This window comes from Falco rusticolus, chromosome Z, assembly GCF_015220075.1.
Source record: "Falco rusticolus isolate bFalRus1 chromosome Z, bFalRus1.pri, whole genome shotgun sequence".
In the NCBI taxonomy this organism is placed as follows: Eukaryota; Metazoa; Chordata; class Aves; order Falconiformes; family Falconidae; genus Falco; species Falco rusticolus.
In genome coordinates, this window is record NC_051210.1 from 68,459,801 (window position 1) to 68,487,594 (window position 27,794).

A 27,794-nucleotide genomic window follows, 5' to 3' on the forward strand; every position below is an offset into this window, starting at 1 on the left:
CAGCAAATTTTAAGAATGGATCTGGAGAGGCACACATACAAGTGAGAGGAAACACCCACACAAAAGTATGCTTCCAAGCATCCATTTTTCACTGACATTTTAAATCATGCAACTCCACAAGTTTTTTGCTACAGCCTAAGATATGCTATTCTGTGAAATTCATCATCTAGGAAATAAGCACAACAAAGATACTAGAACTTTTGTTTTTCCTGATAAATCATCACCGTTTCAGATACTGTAAGGAAAACACACAAAGGCAGTGGAACCATCATCTTGCTACTGTCCTCCAAGTTCATATCCTCCAAGAATACACTGCCTTTGATGTGTATCACAACACTAAACTGCCAAACAGAAAAACAGACTACTTGGTGTATGACAACAGTTAAGCATCTAGGTAAGATAGCCTAGACAGAAAAATACCCTCTTCAGACACTGCACTAAGCTTACAAGAAGCAAACCACTTTCTACACACAACTAAACCAAAAGAACAGTAAGACCAGGCCAAAGGGAAAAAAAGTTCAACTATTAGAAATCTGAGAGCCCACACAAAACAAGCATGAGATCGAAGCACCCTTGCCTGGGTCTGCACCAAAGAGTCAAGGAAAGAGAAGGGAAGTCTGGGAAAAAAAAGGGGGTGGGTACAGAAGGCTTAAAAATGAGCCAAGACTCACCAAGCAACAATTAACCAATGCAGCTATGACCTACTCAGCACACAGACAGTGTGGAAACTCTTCTGCAGCCTCTTCCACCTTCTTTACCACCACAAACATACATGAAGAAAGTACATTCACAAATAATTCAACCAGCAGCAAACAGCCCTCTATGCTATGCATACACAGGTGATACTGGCCAGGAGCTTACAGCCCAGGGAAAACCAAACTCTTGACTCCCAAGAACTCCCAAGTCCTTCCACTGTGCCCACAGAAACCACACAGCTAATATAGGTGATGGGCCAGCATACTATTTAGAAGACTCGTCCCTTCTCTTGCTGTTTCATCACTCCAATTAATGGTTCTTCTTTGACCTGAAGCAGTTTCTCCGTCCCCAAGCATACCAATTCTAACACTACAGTTGCAATCAACAAGTATTCACTCTGCAAAACAATGGGAGAAGGATATGCTAATACAATCAAGTGTTCTGAAGAAGACACACTGTGCTAGTGTTTCAAATGTCACAATTCACAGGATGAGTGAACAGTACATGCCTTTGCTTTTTTGATTTGAAGTTCATTTATTTGCCCTTAACTCACCCTACTAGTAGGTGTAAAAGGGATGGATGGAAAATCAAGTAGGTAAGAGTGCAAAACCAAAGTGGCTATCTGAATACACACTATCCAATTTTATAAACTTAAACTTTTAAGAGATTATCTGGATAGGCTTTGGATGATTAAGCTGCACTTTTATGACAACAAGTAACTGGAAATGTTGTAAAAAGGAGGTTTCAACCATTAAGATGTTTCCACAAACACCTTCCCATTTGTACTAGATAAGCTTCAATAAATGTACTGCTTTGGATGGAAGTCATACAGGGGTGGGAGGGAGGGGAAACCTGGTACTTCATTAGCACAGGTTTCAAATGCCTGAAGCAGAGTTCACTGAAACTCTTGAACATCTTTTCTCATGAAATGCAGCTTCAATACTATCACAGTGAATCCCCTGGTTATAACAATGCTTTTAAAAGTAATGATTTCCATTAAAGGAAGTAAAGCAAAAAAGAAAAACGCTGGGCTAGAAACAAGTTATTCTGCTTATTGTGCAGCAACCATACAAAGTAATTTTAATTTTAATGGCTGATCAATTGTAATTGTCTAAGCTTATGTAACACAGCACAGTATTTCTAGATTACTACCTCAAAAGCTAAACTTTCTGAAGTTTGAGAAACACAGAGGAAAGCCACTCTGTCACTGCATACTATTTCAACAATTACTTCCCCAGGCTTCCTATTTACCTAGATTCCTCCAACCAACAGATGTAAATACCTCAAAACTCTTACAAGTGCTGAGAGAAGCTACCAGTAAATAAACAAAAAAAAAGGAACAGGACAGTAAAATTAAAATGAAGGTATAGAATGACAATGCCTACTGCTAAGTCCATACCCAACAGATTGTATTTTCACAAGACTTACAAGAATTTGATCTTTAAACAACATACTTTTCATGCCCGTGTTGCTCATAAGCATAATCTTTCTATGACATGGACTAAATCACTGACTGTATACAAATACACATGTATATACACTTACATCTAAAAAGAAGTCCCACGAGCCACAATCTGATTTCCTTTTGATAAGGATACACAAAATGTTCAAGAAAGAACAAGACTCTTTAAAATTCATACCTAGGATTGTTCATTTGAACTCACCTTCACAAAGCTGCTCAAAAATACTTTTTAAGGTTTACTGCAATTGTTCCTCAAGAGACATAAGAATTAATCATACTAAACATTCCTAACATGGTGTAAGAGTCGGTCTAAAGAGAACAATATTGTCTCAACATTGCCAACAGAGACCTGGAGATGGAATGTGGTCCTCATGGACACCAAGACACAAAGACCCTGGGAAAGAGAACTGCACGGTACGAGGAGTACGATGCCGTTCCCTGCAACCTGGGACTGAACACCCTGGGAAGGAGAACTGAACGGTACGAGGAGTACTATGCCATTCCCTGCCACCTGGGATTGAATAAGGCTGCATAACAGCTGTCCAGAAGATGGATCACAACTGTGCTCATAACAACGAACCAGAAAACAATACGAGAACATGCCTCCTGGTCTGAAGCTACCCACTTCTGGGGCAAGCTAACCTGGCTCGAGAGGGCGGAGACTGGCAGAAGTCCATGGACCAGAGGAGGAGCAAGGTGTGTTGCTTAGCATAAAAAGATGCCTTCTTAGCAACTGAACTCTGGAGATCTTCCCCACCAGGGATCACGACAATCGGAAGGACCGGCGGGACGCTGCCTGGACCTGGGACCACAGGACGCCTTGGACCCGTGGTGGTAGCTACAATCCTCTTTCCTTTTCTTTTTACTTTTCCTTTTATTCACTTTTTGTCTTTCTATTGCACTCCGCTTTACGGGCAAACAATAAAATTGTGCTGTTTGATTGAAGCATAACCCCTTGGCATGGTCGCCTTGATTTTTTGCACTTCGAGATCATGGTTAACGAACCATCATGGGTCCACTGAGTGGACTGTGATACATGGTAACACCACTATTTATCAGCAGAGACACAATAAAAGAAGACAGCTAGGACTGACCATAGCAAAACATCATGACAGGAACAGTGACAATGGCCATACAAGAACACAAGAGCATAAGTGAAACAGAACTGCATTACAGAAAATCGGGACATTGGCAGCTGCTGCACTGTGGACAGTTTTCTTTAAAGTCATTACCCATCCACCTTTGAAAACAAAAAGGAGAGAGCCAGAGGAAAACACGACACTTCCAAACAATTGTTTTGGAGAAAAGGAGACCATTACTAGTAATATAGTATGACTTATGCACAAAGTTGAAGCTAAGGTTTGCTCTGACACAAACATTGGCATCAGCAATACATTAATGCAAAACTGCTGCCACCACGTGGTACTTCAAAGTAACAGCTCTGAAGAAAGTAGCACACTTTCTTACACTCCAAAATCCAAATTTTAAATTATTCTCTAATTTAACTAATAATTTTTTAAAGGAACGCACTACTTAAATTTAAGCTAAATTTAAAATTTATCAGCAGGAGATACTTTAACAACACTGTGGAGTGATAGGCTAAAAAAACCAAAACGACCGAGCACATGTAATCATAAATATTTCAGTTCAGACTGAAATCTTCAATGTCCAAGTCAATGCAAAAGTTTTCCTCAGTTTTGAGGTACCTATCTCTCCAAAACAAAGAGAGATGACCAACATCCAGTCCAACAGTTTCAATCAAGAATTTTCTACTCTGTAAACACCTACCAGTTTGGTCTTCTGATTGCTTATGTTCCTAACAAACATGCTGAATAAGGTTCTTTACTTCAAGAACAAGCACAGTTTCTTCTGACTTCTTACCACACACATGATGTAAGAGAGGATAGCCCCAGAGGAGCCAATAAGTGCACCAACAATGGTCAGCAAGTTGTTGTTCAGTAGGAAGCCCTCAGCACACAAAGCCCATCCAGAATAACTGTTCAGGACAGTAATAACTACAGGCATGTCAGCACCTCCGATAGCTGCTGTTAAAGTGACACCCTGGAAAAGGAAAGAAAATACTTCAGTATAAGCTATGACCAGGGAGAACATGCAGAGAAGACTGTCTGCGTCCAGCACTGAAAAACAAACACCAAGGTACTTAATAATGTATTAAGGTATTTTCAACGTAGGAGGCATGAAGCTGTGGCCTGAGATAGGAGTCAGTGGTTCTGGCTTTTGAGAGGAGACAGCAAGGCACTCCACTGTCTTAGTCTTGTGTTTAGCCACATATTTTTACTCACAAAATATCCTACCAGCTCCACGGGACTGTTCATACCCTTAAAGGATTCACAACAGAGCAGTCTTTGCAAGACTCAGTTTACACAATGGTAACATTCAGCACAAATTTTGCAAGAGCTGGTGTGAGTGAACAGAAAAAGTTACACCTGGGGATAGTCTTACTAAGTTATTATCATAACCTGTAGATCCACTGCTCTTTTGAGTATTTTAAGGGTAAACTTTACAAAAAGTCTTTTAAAATATCAGTTTGTCATATAAAAGGCTCCATTAAGACATAGCTGCAAAAAGTAATTATATACATACATACCTGTTTTCAGCAACAGTTCTGGCTTACAGAGAGTCAGTGGCTACTTGCTACTGAAAGTTAGCATATGGGCACCTGTGGCAACTGTGACTCGGGATGGTAAAATATAATCATAACCAGGAAACTTGCAAAGCTGAACAACAAAATGATTATTTAACTTGTTTCACCTCCTGCAATTCCCCAACTTACCATTATAGCTGAGAGAGCCGACACAGAACCTAAGCAAGTAATTCCCGTAGTATAACTAGGATCCATCATGTACGGAACCATTCCAACAGCACTGGCAGCCAACAATCCTGCATTCAATGCATGTCGACCAGGCAGCAGCAGTGGTGCAGAATTCAGGATACCTGCAATCAAATCCATATTCAGAGACTGACAGATATATGCAGGAGGGCCTGTCTCTCACCTTCAGAGAAGACAGAATACTTCAGCAAAAGAAGAATCAAAAAATAAGAAAAAGGGAGGGGCTGAAGAAAAAACAAGCTAGCTGAAGCTGAGACATTGTGCCGACTGAGTATTGCAACACATTCAAACTTCCTCTAGGTTCTCAAATACTCCTGTTTAAACTTGTCTTACTTCCTAATCTCACTGAAGTGCTTCAGAAAAACCAAAAAAACTCTTCTCTTGAAAAGCCTTTTTAAAAATGTACTCTCATTCTAGCCTCAAGTCTTTGCGCGTTGTGTCTGACACTCTGTAACAGGAAGCCTTTATCCAGAGCTTCTCAGTACAGTATTATCTCAGTAATGAGTAATTACTTAGAAGAAATACATCTGAAATACATACTACTGACAAATCCTTCAAAAGATTATTAGAGAAGACAGCTTTCCATCCGTGTCATGCTTTCTCCCTCAATGGCTGGTCTCATAAACACTGAAGAAAGCAAACAGACGTCTCCCAAACGAACTATTGCAAAGCTAGTAACAAGATTAGTAGTAAAAAAAGCTCTAAGCTGGAACTTCTTATTATGGTATTATCTCAGTCTCTCAAAAGCTGTGTGCTTACAAAACCAAAAATAAATGTGATAAAGAAACCTTCAGGTGCTTAAGAATCAGGAATTAGTGAGTATTTAATTTAGAAGGCATATTTACTAAAACAGTAAGAGGTATGAAGCATGGAGTTTGATGGAGTTTGCGTTGTGGGTAAAAAGACAGTGAACTTGAGTCGTTTAAAGTGAGGCAGTCTGAACTGATACTGCAACCTACCTAACTAAATGCAGCCTTCTATGCTAAGAACAACATCCCATAAATATAAGTGGTGCTAAGTGCAGCAATACCAGATTTTCAATTAAAATGTCTGCTCAGGAATCTGAAGTTGTGATCATAAAAGTTCAATGAAATTAATTAGAGAAACAGTGACAGGCAGTGTCTTAACAACACTAAAGCAACACATTTCTGGACAAGATGAATGGAGGTAAGGTTACAAGAGTTGGTAATTAACAGCAGTAGTATGCTCAGGCACTGGAGAAAAACTTTTCATAGCTAAAGCTGTATATAAGTTAAATACAATTAATAAAAAAAGTACACTCATAACAATTAAACATATAAACTTCTACCCGATGCAAAATACAAGACTTCTTTCCAATTACACAGCAGTCTAAAGGCAGAGCTAAACCCTGGGCAGGGGAGCAGGGAATGCCCTTTAACAAATACTTTATTCCAAATGGAAGGTCTCACCTTGAAGTTTTCCATAGGCAACAAGAGAGCCACTGAAAGTCACTCCACCAATGTACGTGCCAAGATACGCCACAACCTTGGTGAGGTTTGCAGCTGGATCAGTAGCAAAGTGAGGATATTCAATCATGTATTCTGCTACGCAGGTGAGCACAGCAGCCAAACCAACCAAACTATGGAAAGCAGCCACTAGCTGAGGCAGATCTGTAATCTGGATGCGTTTAGCAATCGTCAAACCTATTGAGAGTTGAGAAGGGAAGTCTTACAAAACACAACCAATCTGTACAGCTAGAAATTAACGTATCAGGGACAGTTCAGTGTGCAATGAATACATGCATGCACATGCCTGTTGCAATGGAAAAATTGGAACTTCCATAAATGCAAGTTAGTCAATTCACCTGTGAGCTACACATTATTTTTATGCAGTATTTTGTGTATATACAACTTGCATAAATGCATGTACAGAGCATGTATTATTATAGTATCATACACATACCTATGGTACCACCAAGTGCCATTGCACCCGACATCTGCGCCAACAATTCAGGTGAAGGTTTAAGGCCTCCAAGAGTTGCTGCTAAACCTCCTGCAACACCAATCATACCCAAAGCATTTCCAAGACGAGCTGTTCCTTGGGTGGACAAACCAGCCAGGGCACCAACACAGCATAAGCCTGAGCCCAGATACATAATCTTTAAAGTAAGAAAAACATCAAAATGCATACATGAAATAGAGACAAATTGCATAATCATTATAAAAATCTTTGTGATTATTACACAAAAGGGCTGATTTCTCCAGAATATGTATAAGTCACAATTCTTAAGTCAAAACTCTTGATTGTTAGAAACTGTTCTACGGGATGTGATATTGGTCAAATAAAATGTGGTATCTCTCAAAACTTTCTCCCCACTTTATGACCTTGGTTTATCTGCACTGTGAATGCTAAACTTGAGTCAAGCCAATTTTCATCATCAGTTCAGAAGCAAGTTTTCCTTTAGTACAAGCCCAAAGCTAAACAGTCCTGTTCATTATAGGAACAGTTTCAGGATTTACTTATGGCATATATGAACTGTTTTCAGAAAGTATAAACAGACAAATGAAATGAACTGTACCTGTCTAGATAACTGGAAAAACTAATATATTACAAACCCCTGGCATAAAGGTATGCTTGGATCACTTTTCCCAAACACAGAAGGTAATAAATACTGATTTTACTCACCATTAAAACAAATGCAAAGAAAAATGTACTGTAAAAGGTTCTATAGATACAATCCCTGTCTATCCCTGTGTGCTGAAATTTCATCCCACCCAGATGTCATACCTACTTTAACTGTCACTCCAAGGTGAATTTCAAAAAAAATTAAACCAAAGACTGATTTCTGTAGCTACTCTAATATTTAAGCTGTAATTGAGGGAAAACTATCCAATAAATAACAAAGTACCTGCTGCTTCACATGAAAAATAAAACCCCAAAGCTTTTTAAAGTTTGCAGATTCAGCATCTGAGGTATGATGAAAGCTTAAAAGTTAGTAACATTTCAGATTGCCCTTGCGGGAATATGAACCTGATGAAGAGACCATGGCAGTGAAGAAGCATACCATGCTGTGAACAGCAGGCTAAAAGCCACAAAGTTATCTTACCTGTTCAATATTATAGCCACCGCTGAGAGCAGCTGCATAGCCTCCCACAAACACACCACCAGGAAGTAAGTACAAGTAGTTGTACTCAGGAGGATCTGTGGGACGTTTGAACATATCCAGCATTCTCTGCGTAACGAGAAACCCACCTGGCCAAAGCAAGGGAACACTTTTCAAAACTAAAATCTGTAACTAAGTATATGCCAACGTATTACAGAAATCTTTGTTTCAACCATATTATCACACAAAGTTAGCAAATGACACCAATAAAGCCTCTGAAAAGCTAGGAAGCTGGAAAACTGCCAGGAAACAAAGGTGTAATCAGGGTGAGATCCTGTTGTCTTTTTTAACCTCTGGAAGAAATTCATAAAAGGAGAAGTTGGAAAGCCTGAAGACTTGCTCTGGCTTCATACTCTATTGTAGGATACAGCTTAGATTATGACTGTGTCCATTTCCCTATCTACTCCAACAAAAAACAGTATTTACAAGTCACATGGCTCATTTTCTTATCTTTTTTATTCATGAAGCTGGGACTTCTGAAGCTTAAGCAAGCAGAATTTTGGTTTTTGCCACTAGTATATTTTTCAAGTAGGAAAAGAAATATGAGGACAAGTACAGTACCATCTTGGGATATACAGGAAAAGGTATTTCAAATTATCATCATCTAAAGGATAGCACAGAAGAAAAATTCACATTTAAATATTTCCCTAAAAAAAAGTTACACCACAGGGTGTACAAACTGGATGCAATAACTACTATGAAAATTTTGGTGAGGGTTCTTTATTGATGTATGCTCTCAGATCCTACTCCCTGAATAGTATTTCTGGCATCTATACAATACATGAGCTAGAAGAAATAAAAGAATTACACAAGTGCCTTAAAGTTACCCTCAGGAGAAAACTTACATTCATACCTGCAATATTAACTGAAGAGATAAAGGCAGAAAGCACTGCTAGAGTTTCAGGAGTGTTTGCAGGGAGATAGGTTCCACCCATCAATACCAGCCCACCAACTGCAGTTAGCCCTATTTAAAAGAGAAAAAAAAGTGTCACTGAACCTTAAAAAGCTCTAATACCTGCATCAAGTTTCCTTTCAGCAAACAGGTACCCACTGACCCAAATTTAGACCACTACTCTACACATTACTGTTTAAACAAAGACTGCCATGGTCTTTTTCATCAATACAAACATGTTCCAAAAAATTAGTATACAAATACAGTTTTGAAGCACAGTGTCTCAAGCAGAGTCACTTTGCTTTAAATAGTCAAAGTAGATCAGACTTGTGACCTGTCACATACATAAAGTGTCCCCTCAGTGAGTTCACAGGTGACCCCCAGCTGGGGGGAGTGTTGATCTGCGGGAGGGCAGGAGGCTCTGCAGGGGCGTCTGGGCAGGCTGGAGCGATGGGCCCAGGCCAGTTGTGTGAGGTTCAACCAGGCTGAGTGCCGGGTCCTGCCCGTGGGTCACACCAGCCCCCGCAGCGCTGCGGGCTGGGGGCAGGGGGCTGGGAACTGCCTGGGGGGAAAGGGCCTGGGGGGGCTGGTCGGCAGCCGGCTGGGCATGAGCCCCCCGTGTGCCCAGGTGGCCAAGGAGGCCAGCAGCACCCTGGCTGGTGCCGGGAACAGCGTGGCCAGCAGGGCCAGGGCAGTGCTGTCCCCCTGCACTGGGCACTGGCGAGGCCGCCCCTCGACTCCTGTGTTCAGGTTGGGCCCCTCACTGCCAGGGGGACGCAGAGGGGCTGCAGCGTGTCCAGAGACGGGCAGGGGGCTGGTGCCTGGGCTGGGGCACAAGGCTGGTGGGGAGCGGCTGGGGGAACTGGGGGGGTCAGTCTGGAGAGGCGGCGGCTCAGGGGGACCTTGTCGCTCTCTACAACTGCCTGACAGGAGGCTGTGGGCATCTGGGGCTTGGTCTCTTCTCCCAGATAACAAGCAACAACACAGGAGGAAACAGCCTCAAGTTATACCAGGGGAGGCTTAGATTGGGTATTAGGAAAAATTTCTTCACTGAAAGGTTGGTCAAGCATTGGGACAGGCTGCCCACGGAGGTGGTGGAATCACCATCCCTGGAGGTGTTTAAAAAACATGTAGATGTGGTGCTTAGGGACATGGTTTATCAGTGGACTTGGCAGTCTAGGGTTAAGGGTTGGACTTCATCTTAAAGGTCTTTTCCAACCTAAATGATTCTACAATTCTACATATACACCCACATCTATAAAATCTTACATATTTATAGTTATGAATCTTAGAGGTTGTTTAGGAATTTCTTCTTTTTCCCCCTCTCTCCAAACACACAGCTTGAGGAGAGAAAGAACATAGAAAATATAAAAAGGAAGTTACTTTCAGGGCAACATTTTGGAGAGGTGGGAAAGAAAATGTCTTCTATGAAAGGAGAGACCAGAGCAGTCCAAGCAAAACAAGCTTTAAGGCAAGTATGTTAAGAGTGAAAAATTACTTATAAAAATTAAAAACATACAGCATCACATTCTCCCTCCTTTTGAAAATCCACACTCTCACAAGGAGTGTGTTTGAGGTGTCCTTGACATTTATGAAAGTAAATTCAGAACATGCAAAGTCTGGCATTTTAAAAGGCATTATCAGCAGACTACTGTCTGAAATGCAAGTAAAAGGAGCTGTGCCTACTTGAAACAGAAAATAAGCAGTTGTGTGACAGCTACTTACCTGAGATAGCATTAGTTACTGACATAAGTGGAGAGTGAAGTGCAGGAGTCACACCCCATACTGTATGGTACCCCACTATTCCAGCTAGGCCAAATGTCGTCACCATTTGTGTGAAAGCATTATTAGGTGCTACCATGCCCAGTCCTAACATGCCAGCTAAACCTAGAAGAAAAGCACAGCAAAACATTTCTGTAACTTTTCAATGGTTTCTTACATTTAAACTCTATACAACAGGAGTCCATTATTGAGCTAAAAGTAAAAACGAGTTTTATGTATGGACTTGTTGCAAGATCAGCTGGATCATCTTTGTCAACTACCAGGCTCTTTTGGTGCTAGTGTTTCATTGACAGTAGAAAATAAAACCCTAGATATAATACACACATCTTTGTTACACATGAACACAAACCAGGAAAGTTAAGGTTTCTGCACCAATACTGAATCCTCCTCTATCGTTCTACAGCAAACACGTAGCCGAATCACAACCATGTTGAGACACTACTTGGAAGACTTGAAATGTGCTTACAAAGAACAGAGATTAAAATTAAGAGCACTGAATTCTTTAATTACCTCATGCAGAAATTCTGATGCACACAGAATACCAATTAACAAGAAGAGCCAATATTTATTTGTGAAGACAAATGTCCTCGTCTCACTACTTCAGTAGACTGTGGACATGTAAGTCCCATACAGTATATTCAAGTTTGAAGAAAGTAATGGCATTGAATTGATTCTGCTGCGAAGTATGGACACAGTCCCTAGCAGCAGTCCTTCAGAAGCTTAAGTATTTTACTGATATTTAAATAAAGCCAAACACATACACAAGACATGAGTCAGCACTGTTTGTAATGTTAATACTTTTGGTTAAATTTCTAAAATTTTGTTTTCCCCTCTCAGAAGCAATTACTACACTACACTGATTTTGCATGAGGATACACAAGCCAATCAACTGCTCCCCCAAATAGTTATTAAATTGAATGAGTAAGATGAGGAATCACTTAAAAAGTACTAAGCAAATGAAGAGCACTCTACACTGATTCTCCAGCTCTGGAAGTTGCCTACCTGCTGTGTATACAGATGCACTAGTCATAGTTTTTCTAAAAGGTGTAATAGTAGCTGCTTTTTCCGCTTCCAGCTCTGCTACTGTCTTCTGCTTCACCGGGGCTCCTTGAGGAATGTTATTTGGTGGAGGTGCTGGGAAAATCACCTTGCCATCCTGACAAGAGATATTTACAGTTATCCCTGACATGGCAGATGTTTTACAGCTAGAGAAGCCTACTCTTCTTAACCTTGCAACTCAGGTAAGTCTTAACATTGTACAGGAACATTTTCCTTTTCTGCATCTGCAGAAGTTTGCAAGGCTGGATGATCAGTACAGCTTGATCAAGTTAACCATACCAGTTCACACATTTTCCAGACAAGATTTAATATCAGTGTCCAAGAGCACCTGGTAGAAATGCAGCATAAGGCTTGAAAGTAGAAACCAAAACAAAGAGGTGAAGCTCCTTAAATGGAAAACATTTATGCAAAATAAAACAGGGTCTCTGAAACTGCAGTCTGCTACAGACTGACCAGACCTCAGCTAGGCGTCAGGGTAGGTCTCACATTGCTTGCTGTTCTTCAAGCCTCTGGAAGAATAACTGGTGGAGCTGTCAGACCTGAGCTGTACACACCACTTCAGCTAGGAGAGCTGAAATCCATACAAGCCTTCTCCAGAGCAGACATGATGAGCGCTACAAAATGTTGACAACATTATGAAGCGAAACTCAACAGAAATTAATACCTCTTAACTAAACTGCAAGTTATTATTTCCTAACAGTTGCAGATGGAGAGCCTGCACTGGCCCATGCCCTAAGTTTGTGTTCTGTTATTTCCTAGAAAAGCTTAGATAAAAAGTATCCTGCAAAATCTAATTCCACCATTTTTTTCTGAACTTAATCTTCTAAGAAAAGAAACATGTATTTTTTTTTAAAAAAAGGAAGACTTTTTCTTGTCCTGTAGTAATGTTTCAAACATGTTCTAAATAACTATGCTTTCATCACATGAATACAACATGCAGATTTAATATTTTTTGTATTTTTCAATAGTAGACATTAGGTATTTGTTTAACCACGACAAGATAACAAAAGCAAAGAGGCTTCCCTTCACAAGAACAGACAGAGGAATATTGAGCTGAGTATGAACACACATGCCTGCCCACACTTGTCCATCAAATCACATCTGAAGTCTATTTGTATGCAGTATCTTTGAATGCATTTTAAAGAGACAACAGATTAGGAAGATAATATTTACTGACTTACCTTCATTACTACAGTTCCTCTAATAACATGATCCAGAGTCCCATAATCAAATTCATCTTTCGGATCAAAATAGAAATTCTCTTTGTCAGGACTAATAGCCTTTAGGAGTTTGGTAATATTGTTGGAATACAGAGAACTGGCCTGAGTAGCCATTCTGCTAGGCAGGTCTGTGTAGCCAATGTGTGTAACACCCTGAAAAAAAAAAAAATAAAATCAAATATTAAGGATTAGCACAATCTCTGAAGAAGCCGCATCTCTTCCAACATATCCTTCTGGAAATATATATGCAAACTGTTTCACTTAGATTTCTGTTTTTAACCCCAGCTAAAACTATTATCTGCAGCTCTAATATTATTATATAGGGGGCATATTACTCACAACAGTTACAGAATCCAACATGATCAAACTCAACACCTTAAATGATATTAGCAATAAGCCTACTCAACAAGAAAGATTTATTGGTGCAAGAGCTTGTCCTCTCCAAATCCTACCATTCTATCAGAACCTAGATTCTTAAAGCAACCAGGTAACAGATTATTCTGCCCAATCCTTGGCATCTTCCCAGTCCTTCTGGAGGGTGTGCACTGGATGTAACCTTCTGTATGACAGAGCAAAGGGAGCTTCCTCAGAGCTAGCTAGCCGTGCAAGTAATATGCCCCTGTTCACATTTACGTAAATATGTAACACAATATATCCAAACTGTTTTAAGAATATATGTGACTATAACTAGCTATCAAGGCTTTTGGAATGTATGGAAAGCTGAGGTTGGCATACACTCTTCCTGTTCAAGCAAGCTGTATTAGAATACTGCTCCAACAACTTACAGGTAAGATCCACACACGCTTCCAGGAATTCTGGTTTCTTAATGCAATACTCCAGCACACTGCTGATAGTTTTGCCCACAGCTCTGTGCCAGTACACTATATCCAGGGGTAATGTTCATCTAAGTGCTCTATATAAATTCTTTATGCAAGCATCTACTTATTTCTGTTTTGCATACTCTGATTTCAGTTTTTAAGCAATGAAATCAAAAGCCCTAGAAAACCACAAAGCCAAATACAATGCGTGACTCATCATACATACACACACAGCCCTGCTTATATTAATGACAATCATGGCATCAATATGTGCTACAGGCTTCCCCAATAACAGCATTATGTCCTTACATTACCAAATAACAGCTTACTTTAAATCTCATCACCCAGATTTCTATTTGCTAGAAGATTTGTCCCAAGTAGTAAAAATAAAACCCAAAAAGCAGAAAAACAAGTTCTTAACTGAGTCACGAACACGGGAGCAAAACCAAAGCAGTTAGCTTCATCTAGAGCAAAACTGTGTATTTTAATAAACCAATTCATGCTAATCCTAGTTTGGGTTACAAGTGGTTTGGATACTTTAGAGCAGACACCCTCATGCTGGCAAGCCTAAAGACATACTAAGATATCATCACTCTCCTGAAGCTGAAATTATACCGTGCTAAGCCAGAGACTTTGCACCGAAGTAAACACTGACATAGCTTACCTATGACAGGGACTGTTAACCTCCAGTTGTGGGAGGTGATGAGATAAGTCAATGAAGCTATTCCTACTGCTGTCTCTTCAGGTAGATCAAGACAAAAGACATCAAACTACACCCTCAACTCAGCAGAAATACATCAGTGGACTTGGAAGTCTGAGCAGTAAGAATTCCACACTTAACAACCAAATTAAAGCTATACAAAGGTATTTGTTTCTTTAAAAATCATCAAAATGGTACAGAGATGACTAGCAATCAAATATAAATCTAAAGGATTACTTAAACCCAAAGAGCAAAATCGGCTACTTATTTTCAGCATACAGTTTAAAAAACACAACATGAATTCATGCAAACTTGAGAATAATCTGCAATTAAAATGCTCACCTTATGAACATACAATTCTCCGGGCTTTGTAGTTTCAATGTTTCCCCCTGCTTCTGCAGCTAAATCCACAACAACTGAACCTTCCTTCATTGATTCAATCATGTCTTTCTTAAACAAGACAGGCGCTTTTTTGCCTGACAAGACAAGGCATAGTAAGTTAAACACAAAATAATACCATTTCATCCATATTGCTCAGGAGATGAGTTCTTCCCTTCTCTCTCTCTCTCTAAACCGTATTTCTCTAAGCCAAATTTTCAAGTCATTGGTACCTGGGTTGAAGTGTCACAGAAGGTGTGTTTATACAGGCAGAGAGGATATGTTAGAACATCTTGCTCCCAGGTGTATAAAAAAAAGTATGGGCAGTCTACTAAAGGTGCTGACAAGTCCAATTTTGTCCTCAGTAAACTGACAACATCCAATCTTACAATTCAAGTCATAATCAAAAAAACCAAAAACCAAACCCTCCCAAAAAAACAGAACCCCACATCGTAAGTTATTTACAAGAGACAGTCCTGTTTCACCACACAAACTGGATAGCAAAGTAGCAATGATGCAATAAATATGCAAGAGAATTATATATTCTTACTTTATTACTATCTAGTCCTTGTTTAATAAGAAAACATGATGATACTGAGTCAAAGACTTAATTTGTGAAAAACCAAGTTTTAGAAAAAGGCGCACACTTTAAAAACAGGCATTTATCAGGAAAGAGAAAAAGATACATGCTCACACAGACCTAATTCGTTACCACCTCTGTTTTCACTGCATATGCACTTCCAAAACATGCCAACTTACACAAAATAAATGTAAATTAGCATCTTGCACATAAAACATACCTGGAATAAGCGCTGTAGTAATAATAATATCAACATCTTGGCACTGCTTGGCGAACAGTTTCATTTCAGCTTCAATAAATTCTTTGGACATTTCTTTAGCGTAACCACCTTCTCCCTCTCCAGATTCCTTTAAGTCTACCTCCAAAGGCTCAGCACCAAGAGACTTGAACTGTTCTAGAGCTGCAGCTCTAGGAAAAGAAAATTGCAGGACAGAAAACAACCACTACTTTAAAAATCCACCATGGCTTTTCTGGTATTTTTAGTAGCAAGTCTTCAGACAAGAGATCTAAAACTTATTTTAGGATTAAGGAGACCATAACTAAAGTCCTTAACTTTGTGTATTTAGTGAAAAAAGTAATTGCATCACTATTTATGTCCTAATAAAGATACTTGGATGAGGAATGAACATAGCTTACTGTTTCCTGTATGATCAGGAGAGTTGCTCCAAGAAAAGTCTCAAACCTAGGAACTTTAACTGTTAACTGTCTGCTCACATTTTCTCTTGTCATGACCAGGTAAATCTACAGCCCAAACTCCGATGTCTAAGATGGGTGATAAACACACAGCCTGTGGCCCTGATTTAATCTGTGAAATGGGAATAGGAGTCAGTCTCACTTGAACAGGGAGAACTGGTTGGGGGGTGCAGGCAGGTGACGCTGTTCTGGAGTTTGGGTTTTTTCTTTTTTTTTTTTTTTTTTTTTTTTTCTTTTTTTACGGTTATCCTGTAAATCTGTAATTTAGTCTGCATCATGTGGCATCACAGTAAATTATGAGACTAAATTTCAGTGCTGGGTGAACATTTGCAACATGCAGAGGATTTAACAAATTCTTGCACACCAAGACAGAAGTATATAGGATGCTTAAGAAGGGAATTGAAAAAAATCTGGGAAGTTTAGACAGATTTTGATCATACTTTTATAAAAAATACACTGTTTCCAGTTTGTTTTAAGGCATATGCAGATTTTCTAGCAAACCAGAGCAAATGTTTTTTTCATATTGCACATCATAAAACTGCAGATATATTAATTTTTATTCTTTCATATTAGATATAGCAAAGTGGCACTAGATGCCACTTCTGCAAAAAAACATACAAGTAATTTTAATGCAAATACAGTATTAAGCACATACAAATTCAATATAAGAAAGCCATATAATAGAAAAACAAATAAATCAAGTTTGCAGACCCTGTAGCTATAAGAAGGAAAATGCTTGTGCTCTGTAATTTTCCCAGTCTATTGCTCTAAAAAATGGTTATGGGACAAAATAATCCTTCTGAACATAAAGAAGAGACCTGAGAAACCAGTATTTGAAGCAGCTTCAGCTGCAGTTTCTGTTCTTGAATCTTGAGTTTCATGAACAAAGTAACTCTATGTTTTTCTCTCCTTCAGCAGACTGAAAGAAGTGTCACTCCATAGAGATCCTAGCTGGCCTCTCTGGGACCAGGAGAGTACAAGTGAATGAGAGTATGTAGCTAGGAACCTGGATCAAAACAAGCTATAAATGAGGGCATTAAAGATGATTTCTTTATTATTTTCTCCATGTCCCCAAGAAGAACAGAGACATGAATTTCTGGATAAAAGCCCTAAATTTCTCATAGTTCAAATTATTTAATGAGAAGGATGCTTTGGAAGGTTTGGTTGTTTTGAGGTATAAAAAAGGAGGAATAATGATGGAGTAAAAATGGTAGGAAAGGAATTGTGATTCAATGCAGTACAAGTGCTTTCACTGTAATACAGCCATAAACTATTTCATCTTAAAATTATTTCTGATTGCTATTACCATTTTTACACACCCACCTAGTATCAAATCCACGAACCACTGCACCCATCGATTTAGCTGCTCCTGCAGAAGCCAGGCCAGCCACTCCTCCTCCAATGATCAAGACCTAGAATGATACCATTATTATGCTTGGAGTATAAACTAGTACTACAGCTGGTTAGAAGAGCAGTGGCATTATACTGCTTTCACAACTGCAGACAGATCTCATTAACCAGCCATTTAAATAAGTTACATCAGGATAGAGAACCCAAAATGACTTTGGTAAAGCTGCCCCATCAATCTAACAGTTTAAAAGCTCCTAACTCCAAAAGCCAACTCATCAGTTTATGTAAGAACAGGTTTTCTCCTTAATTTATCTTCTTTCTTTTTCCTTCCCTAATTCTACTGTAGTTTTTCTTCAATCCCATCCACCTGCAATTCCCATCAAGCAATCCCTTCCATCACAGCCTTCCATGCACCAGAAATTCCACCATCTCTGACTTAACTGCCTCCTTGCCTTTCCCCATCTGGAAAAAAAAAAAAAAGGTGTGTATATATATATATATATAGAGAGAGAGAGAGTTTGATGTTTAAAACTAAGCAAACATAAATAAAACTCAAATTATTCTGTGATTCCCCCAAAAACATGGCACTACAGGTAGTGAACAAAAAATGGTATGGGAATAACTACAGGGATTTCTGAAGTCTCTAGAACTAGCCTCAAGGCAGAAAAGTCCTTTAACACAGTTTCAGCAATGGTTAGCTGTACTCAAACCCAAATATTCTTCTGCCACAGTATCTGTTTAATTGCACATACCTTTGCTGGAGGAACTTTACCAGCAGCTGTGATCTGACCCGTGAAAAATCGGCCAAAGTGATTTGCTGCCAGTACCACAGCCTTGTAACTGTCAATTAAGGATGAACACACATCAGTATTTTCCCAGGCTCAGTACAACTTCATTCATGACAGCAATCAAAGGGATGAACTTTTGACAATAGCATGCAGATTCAATATTTTACTATTAAGCACAAGTTTAATAGTATGTCTTTCTTAATATTTCTTCCTTTTTAAAAAAAAAATCATGGAATGCATTTTTAGACAGTTTCTGGATCGCAGTATACTACATGTCCACAACTGTTCACTCTCAAATACAATTTTATCTGAACAATAAATGGGTAACTTTCCAAAAGTTAACTCTGTGGTCTTTGAAGACAAGCACTTGCAAAACCCAGAATAATTTTATGTAAATTCACCTAGACAAGCAAGCACACATTCAAAAAACATACTCTGACCCTAATTTTGCAGAACGATATGGCTTAACCTTGCCACCCCTTCTGTCCCATTGCTTTGTAGCCATCTGAGAATCGGTGGCTGGATGCCAAGTTGACATCAGTAGAGCTATCTGAAAATGCAGATTAATGTGTAATTATGCCTTTTCTTAACAACAGTGCACATTTTCTTGCATTTTTTTCCTAACAGTGTTGTCATTCAACAGTCGTGTTCCACTCTCTTCCCTATCTTTATCAGGCACATATAGAGATCCGTATGCCATAAAATTAGTTCTAATTTGGAATACAGCTTGTAGATTTTATATCTTTAAATAATTATGATTTTCTGTATTTTAGTAAAATTACCAAGAATAAAAACACAGAGAAGTAGCCAAACATGTATATGGATGTACACTGCTGGTGCCCACAAAATATGGTGGCCTTCTCCAATGCTTATTACACCTCACAGACATCAACCAAGTACAAAGCCAAAAATATTACCAAAAAAAGAACAGAGAACCTAATAACAGGAGTCAGCTTGATGACAACATCTTAATTCGCTACGGCGAATACCAGGCGCAAAGCATGAAGATGTCTGAGAGTATTTGGTCTGTTCATAACTGCCATAGCAACTGCAGTCATACTAAGCAGTTTGGGTTAATTATCTCCCAAAATCATCAGATCCCAACTACAGACAATCTGTGTTCAAGCTGTCTTAAGGATATCTTTGTGCCTGCTCTAATCTAGTACAGATCAAAAAGGCACTAGACAAAGCAGCTGAGGAATTAAAACTGTCTTCAGTTTTGGTTGGTTTGGTTTAGTTTTTTTCAAAGCCTTGTTCTCATCTGCTGCAAAGCTGACCATAAGAAAATTTGTTTGGCACCCCCAACAGTGTCATCCTGCTTGAAACAGCTGTACAGAGATGCAGAATTGCTTTAGATACACCTAACAGCTTTTAATTGAGCTATACTTACTCAGGCTGGGGGGAAAAAACCCACAAAAAAACAAAAAATCACAAGAAGTAAGGTTCATACCCGGCAATGTTGGCCATGGAGCTAAGTGCATCATATCCCTGAGCAATGGTGACCCGTGGAACCTGATCCATAGCCAACACAGTAGTTTTTTTTTCTGCAAGTTTTTTCAGGAGGTCTGGATTTTGTGCTGGGTAGATAAAACTAACCAGGGTAGCCGCTGTCTTAAAAAGATCTGCCTCATGTACACCTAGAGTCGAGTTATGTATAGGAGCCCTCACCTGAAGAAAGAAAGAAGTTTCCAAATTAATCTGAGGCAATAAATCAGAACACATTCCACTTCCTCTCTCCCAGCCTGCAGGCTGTCCATTCCCACCCACCAACGACAGAAGGAAGGAAGTGTATCAAAGGCTGTTTACACAACTGAACCAAGTAATGGCACTTAACTGCAGTGCACATACTAGAATTTCCTCTTGGTGGCAGGGCAGCAAGATCTCATGGCTCCCAACGAGCAGTTATTGGCTTTTATGACAGACAGCTGCTTCAAAACCTGACATTTTTAAGCAAAATTATTACTGAATAGATAAGCCAATTAAGCTTTACAGGCTAAGAATCATTAATAAGGCTGCAATGCACCATTACATGCAGGGAATTTCAAGGATGAAGTCCAGCAGATACTCATCTTGATATGCCTTCACTTCTTCCAAGTTTCTCACTTTTCTTCAAAAAGAAACCTACTTAAAAGCGTTGTTCACAAAGTAGTTCACAGAAATTCTGTGTTCAAACCTGACAGGATAACTTCAAAGAGGGCAGTTAAAGGAAGCTTAAACATCCAAGCTTAAGCTTTTTCTTTTTTGCTTCAGGACTCTGCACAACCTAATACCTCTTAAGCAACTTCACTTTTAGCAGCCTTCCCACATCAGCTATAAATCAACTAGTTACAACTACTTTCGAAACACACTGCTGCTGTGGAATTGTTGGATGTCTGACTAAGAAAAGCTAGGAACTTGTATCTTCAAAATTCCAAGCCACTCTTTCTAAAGAGTAACTTGCATGTATGTTAATGAATTTTGGAGTGACAGTTTCTTAGAGCAGGCGTCTCATCTCATTAGAGCCTGGAACAGTCTACCTCGCTCTAGAAAACAACTCCTCAAAGTTTTGCCTGGGATAGAGTGAATTTTTTCCCTACTGGCTGGTACAGCACTGTGGTTTGGATTTAGTAGAATACTACTGGTAACACACCGCTGTTATCTAGTTGTTGCTAAGTAGCGCTTACTCTTAAGTCAAGGACTTTTCTGTTTCACATGCTCTGCCAGTGAGCATGTGCACAAGAAGCTGAGAGGGAGGAGAGCCAGGACAGCTGACCTCAACTGACCAAAGGGATATTCCATACCACAGAACATCATGCTCAGCATATAAAGCTGGAGGAAGAAGGAAAAGGGGGATGCGCGGAGTGATGGTATTTGTCTTCCCAAGTAACTGCTACACGTGACGGAGAGGTACTGCTTTCCTGGGGATGGCTGAACACCTGCCTGCTGATGGGAAGTGGTGAATGAATTCATTGTGTTGTTTTGCCTGTGTGCATAGCTTTTGCTTTTCCTATTGAACTGTCTTTACCTCAGCCCATGAGTTTTCTCACTTTTACCCTTCCCATCCTCTTCCCCATCGCACCAGGGGGAAGTGAGCAAGTGGCTGTGTGGTGCTTAGTTGCCAGCTGGTGTTAAGCCACAGTAAGCAGCTGAAACCTTCATAAGAAATTACCCTCAATTTTTTTCAGCGTTGCCATTTACTAGTTCATTACTGTAGGTGCCCATCTGAGCTATTAAAAAAAAACAACAGACTAAAACTGAAACAGATCTTAAAATGGAAAATATTAAAGGAGTTTACTTACTGAACTTTCAGCAGACTACTGGAAAAAAAAAGACCTATATGTTTCTCCAAAATAACGTAATGGGAAATATATAATAAAGCAATTACTTTGACAATCAAATCAGAAGCCAGGACTTCTTTGGTCCCCTGGATCTTTGCTCCAGCTTCTCTGTACTGGTCATCAGAAAATTTAGAAGCTTCTCCAGCACCAGATTCTACCACAACATTGAAACCTTGTTTAACCAAGGCTTGAACTCCAGCTGGTGATAGAGCCACTCTCTTCTCATTCTCAAATATCTCCTTGGGGACACCTACAGTCAGCTGTTTATATGGAATTCCTGTAAGAATGGCAGATAAGACAGCATTAGTTGGACTGAAGATTAGTTGATATTAATGGCACTCTTCAGTGTTTGTAGAGACACATGCAGACATGTCACACTCAGCAATTCTCCCTCCTAAGGGAAGAGGAAGCAGAACAGTATTTTCTAGCAGTGTAGTTTACATTTCCTTAATTACAGCATCTTCCTAGAGATCCCAGTTCTTTCAGGAATCAGCAGGTCAGCACAATCAGCTCCACAAGGGGTAACAACTGTTTGGTGCAGTTCATACCCATCTGCATGTATATATTTCTGACTGTCTAATTGGTGTTCTGATTTATAGAATACACAGTGTTCTGGTGATAACACACTGCTCCCAAAAAAGAATTTTAATGCCTCTCTAGTTACTTCAACTTTATTGTGAATAAATAAGCAAATGAGTTTGAACAGCTGAACTGCATTTTAACTGAACATGGTTTTAATGTCTATTAAATTACTGTTGTCTCAGAAATCTATTAATGAAGCATAACTTGCATACCACAAAGTACATTGAAAGGCAGAACCACATCAGTAAGGTAATCTTAAGAGAGTTGCTACAGAAATGAAAAATGTGAATTTAGGACTAGCTGAAGAATAATGCAATATCAGTCCAATAAATAGTTTCTTCAATGTTATCTCCTTGTCTTAACTTGTTCAAAGCTCTGCTAAACTACACCAGGAAACTGCTGAAGCTGCAATTTATCAGTTTTATCTTAGGTTTCAAATTACAGACATTAAACTTTGTTCATGTGAATTTGTGGGCATCCAGTCTAATATCTGAGAGTTAAACTTCTCAGATCCAATCAAGTGTTTAAGATATATTATTTATAAATACACAGATTCAAGCATAACAATCATATATCGAACTACCATATCAGTTACAATACACAGCATGCAGTCCAGCATACAGGCCCGGTTCCACACCAGCTTTCACCGGTATCTATCAAATACTTAAACCTGGATTGTGACATTCCTGCACAAGACACTTACTACATATTAATGAAATATAACTTGAGCAGCCTAAACAGTCACTCATATGAAGGATTAAGCAACAAAAAAAACAAAAAAACACACCCAAGCAAAATAGAAGGGGGATGAAAGGCTTGTTTTAAATTACAAATCTGCTTTTAATTTGGCCACGCTATGTATTGTCCTACAAAAATTGTACTAGATTAGTAATGTGTTGCACATTTCAGGAAGGTCTTCTTTTCACTTTTTTTTTTCCCCCTCTTTGTTTGTTAAGACAGAAACAAGCAAAACAAAGCCAAAAGCATACCATACCGTAAGAGCTTTGAACTGAATTATCTTAATATTTTTAATTCTAAATCTAAGAAATAAAACTGGGACTAAAAGGTGCTTAAAGCTGAAGATCTGAAAATGTTTTTAATTAACGATTTTCAAGACACTATCAACCTAGAATGTTCTGAAAACACAATACAGAGTTGCTAAGAACTGGTACTTATGTATCTACCTGTACTTGTCAGTCTTCCAACCCATTAAAAAAGCCTGATTGAACACATCCAACAAGACAGAATGGAAGATCACCAGACAAAGAAGTGTATTACTTCCAATTCTTCCAGGGAACTACAGGCCTGCCAGCCTGACCTTGATGCCGGGGAAGGTTATGGAGCAGATCCTGGGTGCCATCACACACATGTGCAGGACAACCAGGTGATCAGGTCCTGATCACGCGTTTGTGAAAGGCAGGTCTTGCTTGATGAACCTGATCTCCTTCTACAACAAGATGACCAGCTTAGCGGATGAGAGAAAGGCTGCGGATTTTGTTTACCTGGACCTTAATAAAGCCTGACGCCATCTCCCACAGCATTCTCCTGGAGACACTGGCTGCTCATGGCCTGGACAGGTGCACTCTGCGCCGGGTATAAAGCTGGCTGGCTGGCCGAGCCCAGAGCGTGGTGGGGGATGGAGTTACATCCAGCTGGCTACTGGTCACAAGTGGTGTTCCCCAGGGCTCAGTACTGGGGCCAGTTCTGTTTAATACCTTTATCAACAACCTGGACGAGGGGATTGAGTTCCCCCTCAGTGAGTTTGCAGGTGACACCAAGTTAGGGTGTATGTGTTGATCTGCTGGAGGGCAGGAGGCTCTGCAGAGGGATCTGGGCAGGCTGGAGCGATGGGCCCAGGCCAGTTGTATGAGGTTCAACCAGGCTCAGTGACGAGTCCAGCCCATGGGTCACAGCAACCCCATGAAACGCTCCAGGCTGGGGGAAGAGCGACTGGAAAGCTGCCTGGTGGGAAAAGACCTGCGTGGAGTGGCTGACTACCAGCCAAAGATGAGCCAGGAGTGTGTGCCCAGCTGGGCAAGAAGGCCAACAGCATCCTGGCTTGTATGGGCAATGGCGTGGCCAACAGGAGTAGGGAAGTGACCATACCCCTGTACTCGGCTACACATACGCTTGACTAAAGCTTATACACTTCTCAAGCAAAAAACTTAAGATTTGGGGGTTTTAGCTCCTAAGGCTCAAATGACAATTGCTGCTTCTGATTTCTTTTTGTTCACTTGCTTTTGTGTGGAGTACCAGAGTAGAAGAGTAAACGGCTAGGAGGGATGGTACATGAATATGCACTTGCTATATGCCAAATGTGTTTCCTCCTTTTTTTCCTTTCATGTTGTTACATCTTGCATGCAATAAAAGTAGGTAAACCTTTTTCAGGTAGAAAGTATTTGCACCTTATTTAGTAAGCAGAATGATCAGAGACCCATACTGAGGACTATGCCCTCCTCCAATGTTTTGGGGATCAAATTCAAGATAAACATTCAACAAGTATCATTTACCTCTCACCTCTTCTCTGTCCCACTACCAAATTCCTGGCAACCAGTAAATACAGAAGCAAATACATGTCCATTTGCCAGCTTTTAGCCACAGCACATATAGGACATTTTTCAAGCAGACTACCCTGAGCTATCACATCATTCAGCAGAGCAACAGAGTAGATGTCTACAACTGCGAAGTCTATGTTAAAAGTTCAGGACAGAGTATGATAAATACTGTGTTTGAAAGAAGCTATACCATGAACACAGATTTGGTTTGCTGAACTTGGCAATTTCATCGAAGTAATCACTTTTGAAAGGTTGAAATCCAAAATTAAAAATGTAGGATCTTAATTTAGGTTTTGAGGAAGCACATCTGCCACCTTTGCCATGGGTTTAAAACTGCATGAGTGTGTGAAGCTTCCAAGTTGCCTTCCTAAGCCTTCACACCAAATAATCTCTTTCAGAACTGCTTCAAGTATGTTATAGTAACTACTTTACTGCTTTATGACATAAAGAACATTTTCCAGAAACAGACCAACACACACATACCTTGAGCACCTTTGAGTTACTTGAAGATTTTTAACATACTGTTCATTGAGTAGGAGAAATGCAGGACTTTTTTTGATACCAAAAATCAACAGCAAAAGGATCCTGCCACTATCAAAAGTAGAATCATTAAATTTCACAGGCCTTAGAAGCTTAGTATGGAATATACATGAATTACAATTTAGAAAAACTAGTAAAGAAGCCACTTTTTCTCATCCCCTTAACATAATCTCACCTGCATAATGAAGACATAGTCAAAGCACAGTCCCTAGACTTCTAAACAAAGTAAGTAGGTAGTCTACATCTCCAAGTTTCAGAAATCAAACAACTGAAAATAACTATAAAAGCGATTTTCTCCATTTAACTTCTATCTATAAACTGAGGGTTTAAAGAAGATCCCAAGTTAAAACAATCAAGAAAACTCAAAACACTTTACATAGAGAAATAGACGAAAATACAGGGCTTCATTTCCTTAACCTGATTCCAGGAAGTAGTCTGTAGCAAAACAGTATCAGTACTAGAGACTGCCTTTGAGAATAGAGGAAGGAGAAGTTTTGACCACATACCACATGTTCTGGGATGGGAAAACAAGACATGTAACCTGCCTAATTTCTAAGTTACTCTAATAGCAGCTTTAAAAACACCATCTCACCTGTCCTGAAGATGAGGACATATTCCGAAGAACAGCAATATGTTGTTGGCAATAAGAAAAAAAATAAAAAAAAGAATAGTACAGAGTATTAAACAAACACCTGATCCCTCTTCTTACACAAGCAAGAGGATTCAAAAAACCCAAAGAAATTAAAGGAGAATGTCTATATTTTATAAATAATGCACAGCTTATCTAGAGACTTAATAGACTATAAAAGGTTTAAAAGTTCTGCAAGACTTAGAACTGCAAGAAAGAAGCATCAAAATAAAAAGGACATTAAAAATTCCAAAATACGTGGGGTAAAAGTCACAGAGCTGTAGGATAAACCAATCTGGAAGTATATCAGAAACCTCTGAGTCTGTCACTCTGTAAGCAGCTTTCCCAGGGCTTTGGAAAGTTTTGCATCCATTTCAAGCATCTGGTGCTAGCAACAATTTGAGACAGGTTACAGAATACTAGTTTACTCTTGTATGAAAACACCTATGTTTCTAAGAAACAAAGAAAAGAGCAGCAAAATAAACAGCAATAAGAAAATTATCCATCCTCCAAGTTTACTTTTTGACTGACTCAATCTCTTCACTCCTCAAGCAGCTATTGTTCTTGTACATAACATATCCTCCACTAAATGAAAGCTAATCTGAGAGAAGTAACAGCGACAGGCTTAAGAAGAATTATTGTGACACTAGTCTTTTCAGAAAACTTACTCCTGTTAATATTACAGTGATTTTACCAAGTGCCACTATAATCAAAGATAATTTCTAAAATAATAAAATTTATTTTATATGCTGTTAAATTCTGATTCAAGAGCACTTAAAAAGTATACGTAGGCAATAGTACTGTTACTTATTTGCCATTCAATGGCTGTTTTATCCTTGGTTTGTCCTCTACCAAATGACAAATCTCATGTTACCAAAATGAGCTATGAGGACAGCTTAATTATCAAAAGACTTACCAAACTTACAATTCTCAGCATTAAATAACTGCGTTGCATGAATACTACTCGTCCTTAAATAAGGGCTTCCACACAACAAATCTGAAGGGCCAGCACTGAATTCTTAAACATGACACTAACCAGAATTCTCTGTCCTTGTGGAAAAATTTCTCTAAAGTGATTCATAAAAACAAGAAAAGTACACACACACAGAGACAAGCATACTAATTTCAGTAGAACTGAAGAGATCTTTCAGTTTCATGATCAAATTTGTGATCTAAGTCAAATACAAAGACTGATACCAAACTCAAACAACAAGGGCACTTACCTGGGTCATTTGAGAAAGAACTTTGAACCTAGTTTCCTACGTCCCAGGTTAACACTCCCAACCAAGGGACAATTTGCCATATCAAGACAGACAGATGTCTCACTCAGATACTTAATATGGAAAAAAAATTGGAACATCACAAATCTGTCAGTCACAGCAAAGAAATTCATGTTTCACCATGCAACTGGGGTAAAAAGCCATGCAATACAATTATCAAGACCTCTCAGGGTAAATAAACTCTTCCTCTCACCACGTTTCTTCAGAAGCTCCAGAACACCAAGTCACTGATTTGAAAGGACCCCAAAATGCACCAGCCACTGTTAATATCACTATAAATTCCATGCAACAACGGCTTCTCAGAGTTATACAGCATAGTCTTACGTCGCTGTGTTTTCACAACCAGACACATTGTTCACAAACAGCACTACTTCCCTAATACTCTAAAATATCTAATGCAGTTACCTACTGTGTATATTTGGAAGAACCAAACAGCACATGTATAATCAGTCTAACTCTCCACATTAACCTGTGGCAGACTGAGAAGAACCTAGATCTG

At 39.4% G+C, this 27,794-nt stretch overlaps 1 protein-coding gene across 3 annotated transcripts in view; it reads right to left on the minus strand.

Moving 5' to 3' along the window:
• The window catches only part of NNT (nicotinamide nucleotide transhydrogenase), a 46,950-nt gene that overhangs the window by 17,135 nt on the left and 2,021 nt on the right, over positions 1-27,794 (minus strand). For all 3 annotated transcript variants that reach the window (XM_037374227.1, XM_037374229.1, XM_037374228.1), the window contains exons 3-17: positions 21,758-21,987; positions 19,844-20,061; positions 18,358-18,445; positions 17,579-17,667; positions 15,783-15,970; positions 14,947-15,080; positions 13,048-13,239; positions 11,810-11,963; positions 10,751-10,912; positions 8,987-9,097; positions 8,077-8,222; positions 6,933-7,128; positions 6,440-6,673; positions 4,953-5,113; positions 4,040-4,219 (exon numbers count right to left, since the gene is read on the minus strand). In XM_037374227.1, coding sequence (XP_037230124.1) covers positions 4,040-4,219; positions 4,953-5,113; positions 6,440-6,673; positions 6,933-7,128; positions 8,077-8,222; positions 8,987-9,097; positions 10,751-10,912; positions 11,810-11,963; positions 13,048-13,239; positions 14,947-15,080; positions 15,783-15,970; positions 17,579-17,667; positions 18,358-18,445; positions 19,844-20,061; positions 21,758-21,987 — 2,483 coding nt within the window. The remainder of the gene's footprint in view (positions 1-4,039; positions 4,220-4,952; positions 5,114-6,439; positions 6,674-6,932; positions 7,129-8,076; positions 8,223-8,986; positions 9,098-10,750; positions 10,913-11,809; positions 11,964-13,047; positions 13,240-14,946; positions 15,081-15,782; positions 15,971-17,578; positions 17,668-18,357; positions 18,446-19,843; positions 20,062-21,757; positions 21,988-27,794) is intronic.